Genomic DNA, 13,034 nt, shown 5'->3' with positions numbered 1-13,034 from the left:
AATCAGGAAATGTCTGTGACGGCATACCCTAGACGCGTCACTCTTTCACTCTTCACAGCAGGTCTGGTATTTTAACGTCTAGGATGATCGTCTAATAGTATTTATTCTATGATTGACTAAGAAAGCCACTTTAACGCTCATGGTTCCAGTGATACGTAAATTCTTCAAGAGCAGACCAAATCGTATGAGTGGTGATATGACGCGGCAAAATAAGGCATAAAGAAAGTCACAATACAAAAATAAAAATATCACGACTCCTCCAAAATGCAGGCAGTAACCTCACATGCTAGTTTTCTCCCCCTCTCTCTGTCTCTCTCTTGATTTCAAAGTCAAGCAACATTTTAAAGCAGTGTCTTCATTTTCAAAATGATATTGCAAAAGCAATAATTTCAAGCTCATTTAAAGCTGTCGTATTTAGGTCGATTTGAACAGCTGGGCTCAGCTGCACTAAGTGTAGCTGCACATAAGAATTTCTTTATTATGAATTAATGTGATAGACAAAAGTTATGATAAATGTATACATGCTTTGCTAATGATTGTATAAAGTTAAGATTATTGTCATACATATGGGAAGAAGGAGCAAATACGTGTATTCTCATTTCTCGTAAAACTATAATCTTTCTTAAAATTCATGTCAAACAGCACCTGTTTGTCTAGGTGGTGCGTAAAACATGTATATTGACATTGCATTATTATGCGCAATATAATATCATTTTCTAGCTTGGGAAGATCAGAGGGGGCAACCCTGTTTGTGTATCTTTTAATGTCAGCCGTTGTATGAATTTACTTTAAATCTAGCATCTGAAAAGGGAGGTGAGAGAAAATCTGAAGTGAGGCCATGCTTATTTATATCTCTGTGCTTCTGGCGTTTATTAGAGCTAAGATTGACAGTAGTACTAATCAAGTGAGAAACTGAACAAAACGTTTACCGCCCTCTACAGCCGAAGTGTAGATGTGTTTTTCCAATAAATTGGAAAGCAGGTTGGTTTTTAAATTCACTGGGATGAACATCTGTGATGTAATGATTATTCATGTAATCCTTATAAAGATTGCTTGCCAGTATATTCGCCTGACATTAAAAGTGGTATTTGGCAATACCAATAAAAAGATTCAATTCAATGCAAAATAATGAACTGGATGCTATCCCAAGTGCTTTCCCAACGGATCATTCTGGTCATCTGGTCTATGCAAGTTCATTCTTTATTTGAACAAGATTGATGAATCTCATAAATTGTTGCGAAAAGCTTAGGCATTATGTCGCTCTGAAAACGAGGGAATTGCCCCTAACTGACTGGGGGAAAAAAAGGGTCAGTCGGGCGAATGTAACTCCAAACTGGCTTATGGGACTACATTATTCGAGTTCATTCCTTTTTTTTTTTTAATCTCTCTGCTCTTGGTGACCATGAACAACCATACACGAAATTGAACTGAATTGGATTGAATACATGAATATCTAGACAAATGCTCTCTAGATTGCCAAAGATCTGAATAGAAAATACCTGGTATAACGTATTCCGCATTCAAATCCGCGTGTGATGAAGGCTAGAGGCAGTTTTTGTTATTTTTTATTGCGTCGGACGTAATAACAGCTGTTGTTGACGTCATCGATCATGAGTTCATCGTGTTCATGCTTGTGGGAATCTATGACATTGTGAAATAATTGAAAATGCATATTTACGAAATTTACAGTTATATAATCATGTTACATATTGTTAATGATGAATAAATATTACGTTGTACATACACGGTATATTGTGTCGTCGTATTATCTGTCATTCTTATTGACATTTTTGTTTTTAATTCATTCAAGATATCTGAGCATCTCGTTTCTTTATCATCATGATAGTATTGAAAGGTTTCAAAAAGAACTGCAATTTGACAGAACAGTGTCAAATTATTTGGTGTAGAGAAAAAAGCTGCCTGGAATAAAAAGAAGATAAAAAAGACCCAAAGAGAAAATAAATACAGTTGTATATCATGAGCTAACATGGATTGCAGATTTAGATAAAGCGTGTGGTTTCATGTCTACATAATGCCTTTATTTGTTTTGTCGTCACACCTTTATTTCTTTCTTGTTAAAACCTCGTTCACCTGTTTGGCAACACAAACCTTTCTCAAGGATAAACCTTATGCTGCGTGAAGTGAGAAAGGAAATAGGCTTCAAGGGCATGGTCGTATATGTAAATTTTAGTCGAAAAAAAAAGACATGTTCAATCGTATCAGGGCAATTACCCCCCGCGGACAATTACCCCCTGCCAAATATTGGTTAGTGATAAGGTTTGAGTAAAGATTAGAAATCAGGGTTAGTGTTAGGATTAGGATTCTAGGTCAGGGAAGGGTCTGGGGTAATTGCCCTAGACCCATGTTTAACATATAGCTCTATATACTTATAATATATATATATATATATATATATATATATATATATATATATATATATATATATATATATAGCGAAAACTTTGAGCAAAGAAAATGGGTCTTCATCGGGATTCGAACCCGAGACCTTCGGATTACTAGACCGGTGCTCTACCGACTGAGCTATTGAAAGCCCTAGATCGGTGTTCGTCCCAAACCCTTAATTCTCTTTGCTCGTTTCTGGTCAGTTTTCTGTTCCTTGTTTCAATATATATATATATATATATATATATATATATATATATATATATATATATATTTATTTATATTTATATAACGCCTGAAGAGATCCTTGTCATTTGATTGGTTTTTTTAACATTGATCATTCGGCCCATTTCACTATGACGTCATCATCCGTGCAATTGTGGCTCCATTTACCCTGCAATTTTGGATCCATACGATTTGCTCCATTGCACGCTCGCTGAGAGCCGGCAGGATGTTAGGAGTATATGTTTGACAAGGAGTTGAGGTGTTAAACGAGAATATTGTGGTAGTGAGAGTTAAATCGGGAATCCTACTGGAGGAGTAAGTTAAAGGGCTCGTAGCGAAGCCAGGTTTTGTTTTATAAATAATAGGAGGAAGGGAGAGTGTCAGGTTGGGTTCGAGACGCAGGTAGGTTACGCAGGTGAGAGGAGAGGGTCAAGTTGGGGACAGGTAAGCGGATTGGTCGAAAGAGGGTTGTCAATAATTCAGGTGGGAGAAATTAATTAAAATGACTGGATAATAGAATTGCAGGAGGGATTTAAGGGTTAGTTCAAAAGAGCATGCATTGTAGGGAGAGAGACAGATTTTTTTGGACGGAATTTTCGGCACCCACTTTTGGGGAAATTCCGCCCAGACTTCTGCACACATTTTTTGGAGAGAACTTCTGCGAGCAATTTTGGCAAGAACTTTTGCCCGGTTCGGGAGAGAACTCTGCCAGATATTTAAAGTTTAGCGAAGATGAAGTCCTCAGAGTAGCAGATTTGAAGATGTAGCCCGGTGGCATAATTTCCTTCTGAACGTTGTGGGGAAAGACCGAGTTGGCAACACACAGGTGGACTGAATTGAATTATAGTGGTGTGTCGTCCTGAACATTGATTGATCTCTGCCAGACCATTTATTAATATATAGTGCCGTGGGCCGAACTTGAAATTCTGACGTGGGGAACGGCTAGTAATTTCGAATGACAATGCAATTGGCGGAAAATCGGAATTTGATTCGAATGGGAACGCCTGTCCGTGCCACTGTCCGACGAGTTTGACGTGTAAAAGTTGATTGTGAACTGTGCACACCACCCACCCCTGATGCCCACTAATATCCCGAGGAGGCCGAGGAGAAGGTGAAGCGGAGCCCAGACAGCCAGATCGACACAGCCGTATACCAGCCGTCGGGGAGATGCTGCGGCGAGCCACCGGCGCGACGGAAGCGGTACGGGTCGAAGGCGACGAATGCAGCCACCAGCGAAGTAGCGCCAGCGATAAGGACTGAGCGAAGGAGGACTTCCGTAAATGATTGCAGTTATCCCCGGACAATATCCCTTCCCAATTAACCCCCCCCCCCCTTGCACTTGCACCCGAAGCTGTATGTAAGTACAATAACCGAGATGAGATTGTAATAATGCGCATGCCCGTTTAAATTGTATAATAACGTTTGAATCGCCAGTGTCAAGTAATCATTGGTGGAAATTGATTGAACAAGAGGAGATTTTCCCCTGGAATAAAGGCAATTAACTTTATGAATTTGATGTAACGTCGTTTTTAATTTTTGTCCTTAATTTGCTTAATAATTGATGATGATGTGGCAGGTGTGTCTGCTAATACGAGTGCACTAACCAAATCCCCTCGCGTCTTACAGACCGGGCGCTAGCCCAGCCATCCCCTGCCTCTGGTAGCCCCATCAGCCCAGGGTGGTGAGCTGGGGCGGGAGAGTAGAGGGTTATATATATATATATATATATATATATATATATATATATATATATATATATATATACATAATATATTTAACTTACGTACGACCTTTGGTGACTTTCTACGACAAAAGAGAAGAGAATACAAAAAGCAGATCAGCTGTGCGTGTGCACGATTATAGTATGAGAGTTCATTCAACTTTTTTTCTTCTATTTTCCCTTTAGATCAAGGATAGGTTCCAAAGTAAGATGCAAGCTCATCACATGTCTGTGCAATAGGTTAGGTGACGTATAGTACTGGATATTCTTCCTTGAATAAGAGATTGCTAATTTCTATCAAAATTTCATTCGGTGAAATTTGTTTTACGCAGAACAAAACACAATAATAATAATGGGTGTATGAGACCCATTAATCTAGTGTGATTGGAAACAAACAGAATACACTGTACTTAGATAAACCTCCACCGAGACAGAGAAATAACGAAATTACATGTTATTCTTTCATTATAGGCAATCAAAAAGAACACCGCTTTTTTTTTTTTTTTTTTTTTTTTTTTTTTTTTTTTTTTTTTTTTTAGTGACGTTACATCTGATGTGAGCTAGAGATGCAAGAGAGATAAACATACCAAAATAGAAATTGGACGGTAAGGTGAAGTAGTGAATGACGAATGCTAAAAACTGAATTCAAATCAGGGAAGACGGTGAGATAGTGATAAATAATGGTTGATATTGACTGTAGAGAAAAAGCTGCCCGGAAAAAAAAAGATAAAAAAAGACCCAAAGAGAAAACAAATACAGTTATAATGTCATGAGCGAACATGGATTGCAGATTTAGATAAAGCGTGTGGTTTCATGTCTACATAATGCTTTTATTTATTTTGTCGTCTCACCGTTATTTCTTTCTTGTTAAAACCTCGTTCACCTGTTTGGCAACACAAGGAATAAAGATAACACCTAAGGATATCTTCAACTTCTGAAATGAATATCCAGGGGATTACTGATGGGCGTAAATGTATTATTACAACGATACATTTGAGGAGCATTCCAGTCTTGCGTAATGTCGGTAAATGTGTCTATTGACGGAATGACGTGTAATAGATACTTGCAAACAGTTGAATTCAATCGGATAATTATTTTCTTAATAGTACAAGCATCAGCGCCTCAAGCAAACAGAATAATTCAACAGTACGGTTAGTCTGATGATATTCAACATCGTGTTCTATATTTACGTTCGAAGTTAAATCGAAGAACACATCTCATGGAAACAGAGTATGAGGATGGATTGTGTGGGTTTTTTTAATCAAATGCACATACTGTAGGAAAAAGTGTGAAGAAGAACAGGGAAATACAGAACATTACGTTCCTATCTAATTTTGAGAACTCTGAGAAAAAGAGCGTGGAGATGGACGCGTTTTATTAGACACCTATACCAGCAAAGGGGGGGGGGGAGCAAAAATAGAGCGCGTTATCCCATGTGCATGAGGATGTTGTGTCATCTGCAGAAGACACGAGACAATCCCGCCATGGGCGGATAAATTCTCTCACCTTTTACTTACCTTTGGTATCAGCAAGGATGTGGAACTGGCAACTGCGCGTCTCGTCAATGTGTGTATGATCACCCGAATCTCGTTATTACAGTACGGACCCTTAGCACATTATATTGCAGGACCCATACTGTTCTACTTTATTCCATCTCGAATCAACTGAAGCACAGGACATGGAAATCAAAATGAGATGATTGTTGATACAGCACTGTGTTTATATTTATTAGAAAGAATGCACTACTAGTAACCTGCTTTTTTATTTATTTGTTTGTCTGTCTGTTTGTTTGTTTGTTTTTGTTTCTAATGACGGTCTGCCCAAGGAGGTATAAGGCTTGTTTAGGCCGAGTACATCCACGGTCTAGCAAAATAATCGTCTTCAGCGAAAAATGTGGGAACCCACTTAAGAGCATATTTTGTGAAATGTAGAGTCCTTAATCAGAGATCAAGATAAAACAAAAACACAGAATGTAATGTATACAATCTTAACAAAATGCTTTCCTGTCGCCCTGTTATGATAGTGAGTCTCGGGGGTGTTGCAAGAAAGTTGCAATCTATTGCAACTCCCCCAAATCAATCGCAAATCCTGCATGTATTGATTGCAAGTTGCTATTGATCTATCTATTACAAAGTTTGTGATAGACAGATTTGTAATTGATCGCAACTCGACTTCCGTGCAACACCACATTGGAGTTTGAAATGAGAATTACACTGGACGCAGGTATACGACCATCACGCCTCCGATTTTGTAAGTTAATGTATGAATAGAAAAATTGAAAGAGAACGCCCCCTACTGGTCAAAGCAAAGGAAACTGTGCTGATCGCTAGAAACTGGGTGTGAAGAGTTCTGCAGTGAAGGACGAACGTTTACTCTACAATCTGGCAAGACTCTCGCAGCCATTATATGTCTTTAGATCCATTAAGAATGGAATGTCGTGACCACAGAGAAAAATCCAGAGGTTGTTTTTGGTAAGAAAGATCGTTTTCATCATCACTGTTTCACCTTGTTCCCTGCACTACATATACATGTGCAGACATGGTTGGACAACACCAACTGAGAGATTTGAAAAAGAAAAGAAAAGAAAACCCGCAACGAAACCTTTCTGACGAATGAAAAATCAATATTTGGCTAGTGAATTTAATTATGATATCAAGGCTTTGGAGAGAGCAGCCATTTACACTGAATGAGTGTCCCTGAGTGAATAATTGCAGTATTATTATTACTATACTACTACCAGACTATTTTAGGCCTACTTCTGCTACATAGTATTACAACAATGTACTGCTGCTAGGGCGCGTATACTACTAATATAACTGGATGAATAGGTGTCATTTCATCTGAAGGTCTTTTGCTGAAGAGACTCCAGACACCTGTAGACGTTGTAATGACATTTGAAGAAATCAGATCTGAATATAGAGAAACAATATATCTACAGCAGGGTTCTGCATCACGAAGGTCAGCTTGTATCGTTGATTAAGACAAGCAGGAAAACTGAAGAGAATAAGAACATATACTGGTTAGTTACTTGTGTATTATGTGTTATCCATCAGATATGGTTGATAATTCTTTTCAATATTTGTGTGTGTGCGTGTGGGTTTCCTTAACCTTACGGAAGTCTCTATTATTTTAGGATTGTTATAACTGCATGTCAGATTTAGACAGAGATTTCTATTATGTAGTTATGATCTTCGACAGCAAGGAAATGATTATACTGCGATGATGGGCTGTAAGTTGTACGCATGCGCCTCAAAATATATGAAGGAACATTGTTTAGACATGATGGCGGTAGTTCACGTAATCATAGTTAACAGCCCTTGTAATGTTAGGCCTGTTGTAAGTGTAGATATGTGGAATCATGGAGGGGGTTTCAATAATTTTGTGCATGAGAAAACTGCAAAGCCCTGACCACCTAAGCCCAAGCATAATCATGACGCACTCTATTTTATGTCATTATCCCTCTGTGCACTGTGGAAATAGAACTCATCTTTTCACTAAATAAACGTTGCATCTCGGTTTTCTATCTCAGATATTCCGAAACGGAAGTGATACATGTTGCCTGTGGGGTCATGTTGATGTATTTCGCAACCGAGCGTGGGCTCCGCCGAAACGCGGCCTACCTAAATCCAGGATTACTTATATACAGCTAAGCCCGAGCACCGAACCGTACCACTCCACACGACTCTCGCAAGCTGTTACAACGGAACGTGCAGACAGGTAGATCTTTTTTTTTTCCCCGCTCGGAAGCACGGCGAAATCTGATTGACTAGAGAGACGTTCAGTTCGTACCGCACACGGCTACAGAAGTTTTTAACCTGTCGGATATACTTAGCGGTGCGTGCTGTAGTATAAACCGTTAGCTCCGAAGTAATCTTTTTTTAAATGCTCTGGTCAGAGCATTCATCTGGTTGAATGACATTTGCCGTGGTTACCACTATATTGTGATTGAAGAAGGTTGACATGCAAGTTCTGACGGTACGCTGTATTTCTGCGCCGATCCGCGGTTGGCTCGAGCCCAAACTTGGTCAGCAGAAGCTCAGAAATCTGCCTGTTTCCAACACGCTGTCTGCCTGAACAAGAAACAGTCGGTGGATCTCTTGAAGGTTGAATGTGTTTCTCCGCTCTGTCCAGGACCGTCCAGCTGTCAGATTTAGCAGTCCAGAGACTTTTCGCGATCAGAAATGTTGGCAAAGAGTCTAAGAAATAGCCACAACAGTGAAAGGGGCGCTAACAGTGTCGTTTCCCTAATGTATTTGAAGGTATAAGAAGTCGAAGGAAAGTTTTTCAAAAAGCGGTGCAGATTCGTGGGAACCCTTATAGCTCTCATGAGCCCCATCTCGATAGCTGTGTACAGGTCACGGGAACTAGGAAGGAATATTTCTGAAATATTCTCCAGAGCCTTCACTTCACTTCGTCATCGTCGAACCAAGCAAGAGATTAACTCACCATGGGTCACGTAATGGGAAAATTATCGGATATTTTGAGTGTGGACTGCAGATTCCCAATAAATGGAGATCGCGAATCGAGGATACTGATGTTGGGTCTCGACGCGGCAGGTAAGCAATCAAGCTCAAATCAAAATCAGTAATACTATAGGAATGTATTCATGTAAAGCCCAGTCTTCACTGTTTATTTGTTTGTTTATGTATTTATTTTGTTGTTGTTGTTGTTGTTGTTGTTTTGATATTTTTCACGAAAGTGTCCGTAACTTTTCCGATACAGAATTACCTGGCTTTTATGAGAAAAAAAAATAATGCAGGCCTTGCATGCCTTTGGGGTTTGAAAGCAAATCTCCGACAAAAGTGGAACTTTTTTAAGGTCGCAGATATCAAAGAATCGTCACCTGATGCTCTTTGAGCTGTAATCCCTACAATCTACACCCATTTAAACACCAAAATTCCCGATAGAAGAAGAAAAGATAGAAGAAAAGAAAAGAGAATTAACACATCTTCACAACGCATGTTTTGGATACCACAAGTCCGCTGATCTTTCGCGCTGAATCTAGATTTCATCATCGATTGTATAGCGCTTATACTCTGCATGCTAGGACCAGGGAGGTGTGAGAGAACCACCTCCCTGCTAGGACCTATATCACCATTCAGAATAATAATCTACTTTCTGCATGCATCAGGTCAGAATGTGCACAACGAAGAAACGAGAAATAGTCCGTCTGTGTGTGATATCCCCCTAGTATAATCGGCCCCCATGTATACATATATATATTTAAATATATATATATATATATATATATATATATATATATATATATATATATATATATATATATATATATATATTCATATATATGACCATGTGTGTGTGGGTGTCTGTGAGTGTGTATTTCATACCTGTGTGATCTGGTCGCTGTATCTCACCATGTAGCATGTTGAAATAAACAGACATTAAAAAGTCGTAAAATGTGCATACGGTGTTTGAGAAGTACTCTAAAAGATTGTGTGCCTTCAGTGTAGGAACGACCATCAGATACGGTCAGTAAACATTTAAAGAGCTATGGTAAACACTAGTACAAGTGTACCAGCGCAGCCTTATTCAAATTCATGAAATTAAAGCGCAGTCTTCCTGTAGATACAGAGACAATAGTAAAAATAAGGTTTATCTCTCCGACTCTATGATGTACAGGAAATGCACGTTTGCTTGCACACACCAAAAAGTCTTTCACGCGGCATTAAAATACTGATCTATACGTCTTCCGAGAAGAAGAAGAAGAAGAAGAAGAAGAAGAAGAAGAAGAAGAAGAAGAAGAAGAAGAAGAAGAAGGAGACCTACCCGCTAATAGAAGCATGTACTGTAGCGTCGTACCTGGACAATTTCATTTAGTCTTTCTATTGTAGGTGTGAGTTGGGAAGCCCTGTAGGTGTCGGACATAATCGCAGCCTTTCTTTTGGAAGCGCCTCGGCCCGGCTCAGCTCAAACTGAGGTGGCAACAAGGGGATTGAGTAGGTGGTAGAGAAGTCTTGCAAAAGCTGGACAACGCAACTTTTACATGCGTGTCAGCGTTTTGTCATGCTAATTTTTGATCGGCGATGTGAGAAAGGTATCCCACAGTGAGATATCCATTCGTCTATACTGTCACTAATTTGCTAGACCAGAAGATTAGGTGAGATAGACATAACACATATCTCTGAGCTGAGCCACGGCACACAACTTTTATTTCAGTGACAGCTAGTTCGAGCAAATTTTAGCTCTCAGGAAGTTATCCTTCAATGATATCACAATTAAAAATATGAGGCAATATCAATCTATGTAATGCAAACAAACATCGTTATGAGGTGTATTACTGCCCATGGGATTGAGAAACGATATCAAAATATGGGATTGAGTACTGTCCCTTTAAGTTATGGCCAAATCAGAGATTCGTATACTATTATGTAAGATTATTTGGCTCTATAATTATATGCCTTCGTAACCATTGGTGATGTGCCGCTTTGAGCTATACCAGACCTGCCTATCTGATTCTGTAGGGGGCTACCTGGAAACTTAGATGTCTTTTCATGCACATGAGAACAAAAAGTATCCCTGAACTGAGTATTATTTTCGCCTGTTATTGAGGTACATCTGAGACACAAGTTTAAAGTAGCTCCCCGAGTCCGCTTTGGCGTGTTGGAACCTTCCTAAATGTTTGAACATTAGCAGCCCTGCATCCAAGTCAGTTCTTTTACACCTGTCGAACGGGAGACAAATTGTTGCCAGTATACACAACTTTGCATTTTAACAGCAGTCTAGCCGTCCAAGAGCAAGCAGTCAATAGAAATAGTTTATTGTCTATCCGCCACATAACTAAAGTGGTTTCCTGCAAAATATTCATACGTGTTGTACGCTTCTCAAAGAGGAAGAAGGAACTACAGGTATTGTTAACTTTCACATTTTCTCTTTTTCTCTTCCCTGTTTGATATCTACTCCTCTGACGGAATTCTCGGTGCTAAAAAATCGCAGATGCTAGTTTAATCATGTGTTACAGCTATATACGGAGTGGACTACATACTTCCCTTAAAGGTCCAGTTTACCTTTGGGAGCAGTGATTTCAAAAATGTTCAAGATATCACATTTGATGCATATGTGTAGGTCTGTTGTATCACAAAACATCCTACCATACAAAATTTTTGCAATAAAGCCTAAAGTATGAGGAGATATCAGCATTTTTCTCAATAAACCATAACTGTATACGGTTTAGTCTGGAAGCATTCTTATTATAACTATTGTTCACATTTTGTGTATTTAACAGTACTTAACATCGATCATATGGATTCAAATTTTTACAGTGGTTGTTTCTATCCCTAACTCACATTTTAGAACTATTTTAAAGCACTAGTGTTGGGTTTTTGTTTCATCTGCAAATGGTAAATTATGCCTTTAAAGGGAAGGTAAACCCAAAGAGCAATGTGGATTGAGTGAAAGCAACAACATTAGCAGAACACATCAGTGAAAGTTTGAGGAAAATCGGACAATCGATGCAAAAGTTATGAATTTTTAAAGTTTTGGTGTTGGAACCGCTGGATGAGGAGACTACAAGAGGTTATGACGTATGAGTGGACAGCAATATAAAGAAAATATAAAGGAAAATCAACAAAAATTCACTTTTCTAGCATTATGAAAGAGCTCTTGACTAACCGCTTTCAGAAAGCAGGGGGAATAATTGCTACCCTTAAAATATGTCAGTATCAAGTTGATGGAATTTGTGGTTTTCATGAAAAATGAATTTTGTGAAAAATTTCTTTATATTTCCTTTATATTGTTGTCCTCTCATACGTCATAACCTCTAGTAGTCTCCTATTCCAGCGGTTCCAACACCAAAACTTTAAAAATTCATAACTTTTGCATCGATTGTCCGATTTTCTTCAAACTTTCACTGATGTGTTCTACTAATGTTGCTGCTTTCATTCAATCCACATTGCTCTTTGGGTTTACCTTCCCTTTAACTTGGTTTTGTATCCTTGTTAAACGCTAATAGCTCATATTTACTCGTCTGTTATTTACCTTTGCTACAGTTATAATTATGAGTAATCAAAAATTTTCTTTGACAAGAACCCTGGCAGGAATAAACTGCCATTACTGAGAGTCAACGAGAGTGGATCTATTATAGTAGATAGTAATGGGTTGGATTTACCTATTAGGAACAACTTTATGAGTTGATTCACAAAGTACAATATCAGGTAACGATGTGATCTAGCGTTCAAGGACACACTTGGTCTTATTCGGGAAAAAAAACAAACAAACGGTGTGTGCTAGAACGTATCAGTCCACGCGAGAATTCATTCCAACTGTACTGTGTGTTAACTCATCAAATCAATATTGATTTACATACTTTTCCTTTCTGTTGCCTGGACGTCAATACTCATCCACCAAAATATCCAATGAATGCCCAACTTTCAAGGACAGTTCATTGTAATATGCTTTACAACCTGTTTGAGAGTGGATACATATAGTAATTGATGATTTTGGAGAAATTAAAAAAAAAAAACTCAAATAAACAATCACATTCACTAAACCACATCTGCCAATATTTCACTGGAGTGGGATGGGCTAGCAGGTTGGTCCATGACCTTGTCTTCGAGACATCCGTCGAAATCTAAGATTATAAAAAACACTTAATGACACTCACGATGATCATCATGCAGTATTGCAAGTGACAATACTTCGTGGTATACTGCATACAGAGTAATCTTAC

General features: G+C 38.6%; 1 protein-coding gene across 1 annotated transcript in view; it reads left to right on the top strand.

The window, feature by feature from the left end:
- Window positions 1-8,712: 8,712 nt before the first annotated feature.
- LOC140228407 (ADP-ribosylation factor 1-like 2) overlaps window positions 8,713-13,034 on the top strand; it is a 43,989-nt gene continuing 39,667 nt past the window's right edge. Inside the window, exon 1 of the mRNA XM_072308630.1 lies at window positions 8,713-8,904. Coding sequence (XP_072164731.1) covers window positions 8,796-8,904 — 109 coding nt within the window. The 5' untranslated portion in view covers window positions 8,713-8,795. The remainder of the gene's footprint in view (window positions 8,905-13,034) is intronic.

This window comes from Diadema setosum, chromosome 1, assembly GCF_964275005.1.
Source record: "Diadema setosum chromosome 1, eeDiaSeto1, whole genome shotgun sequence".
NCBI classification, from domain to species: Eukaryota; Metazoa; Echinodermata; class Echinoidea; order Diadematoida; family Diadematidae; genus Diadema; species Diadema setosum.
Note: the sequence above shows the minus strand (reverse complement) of the source record. Positions and strands in the feature narration are given on the sequence as shown.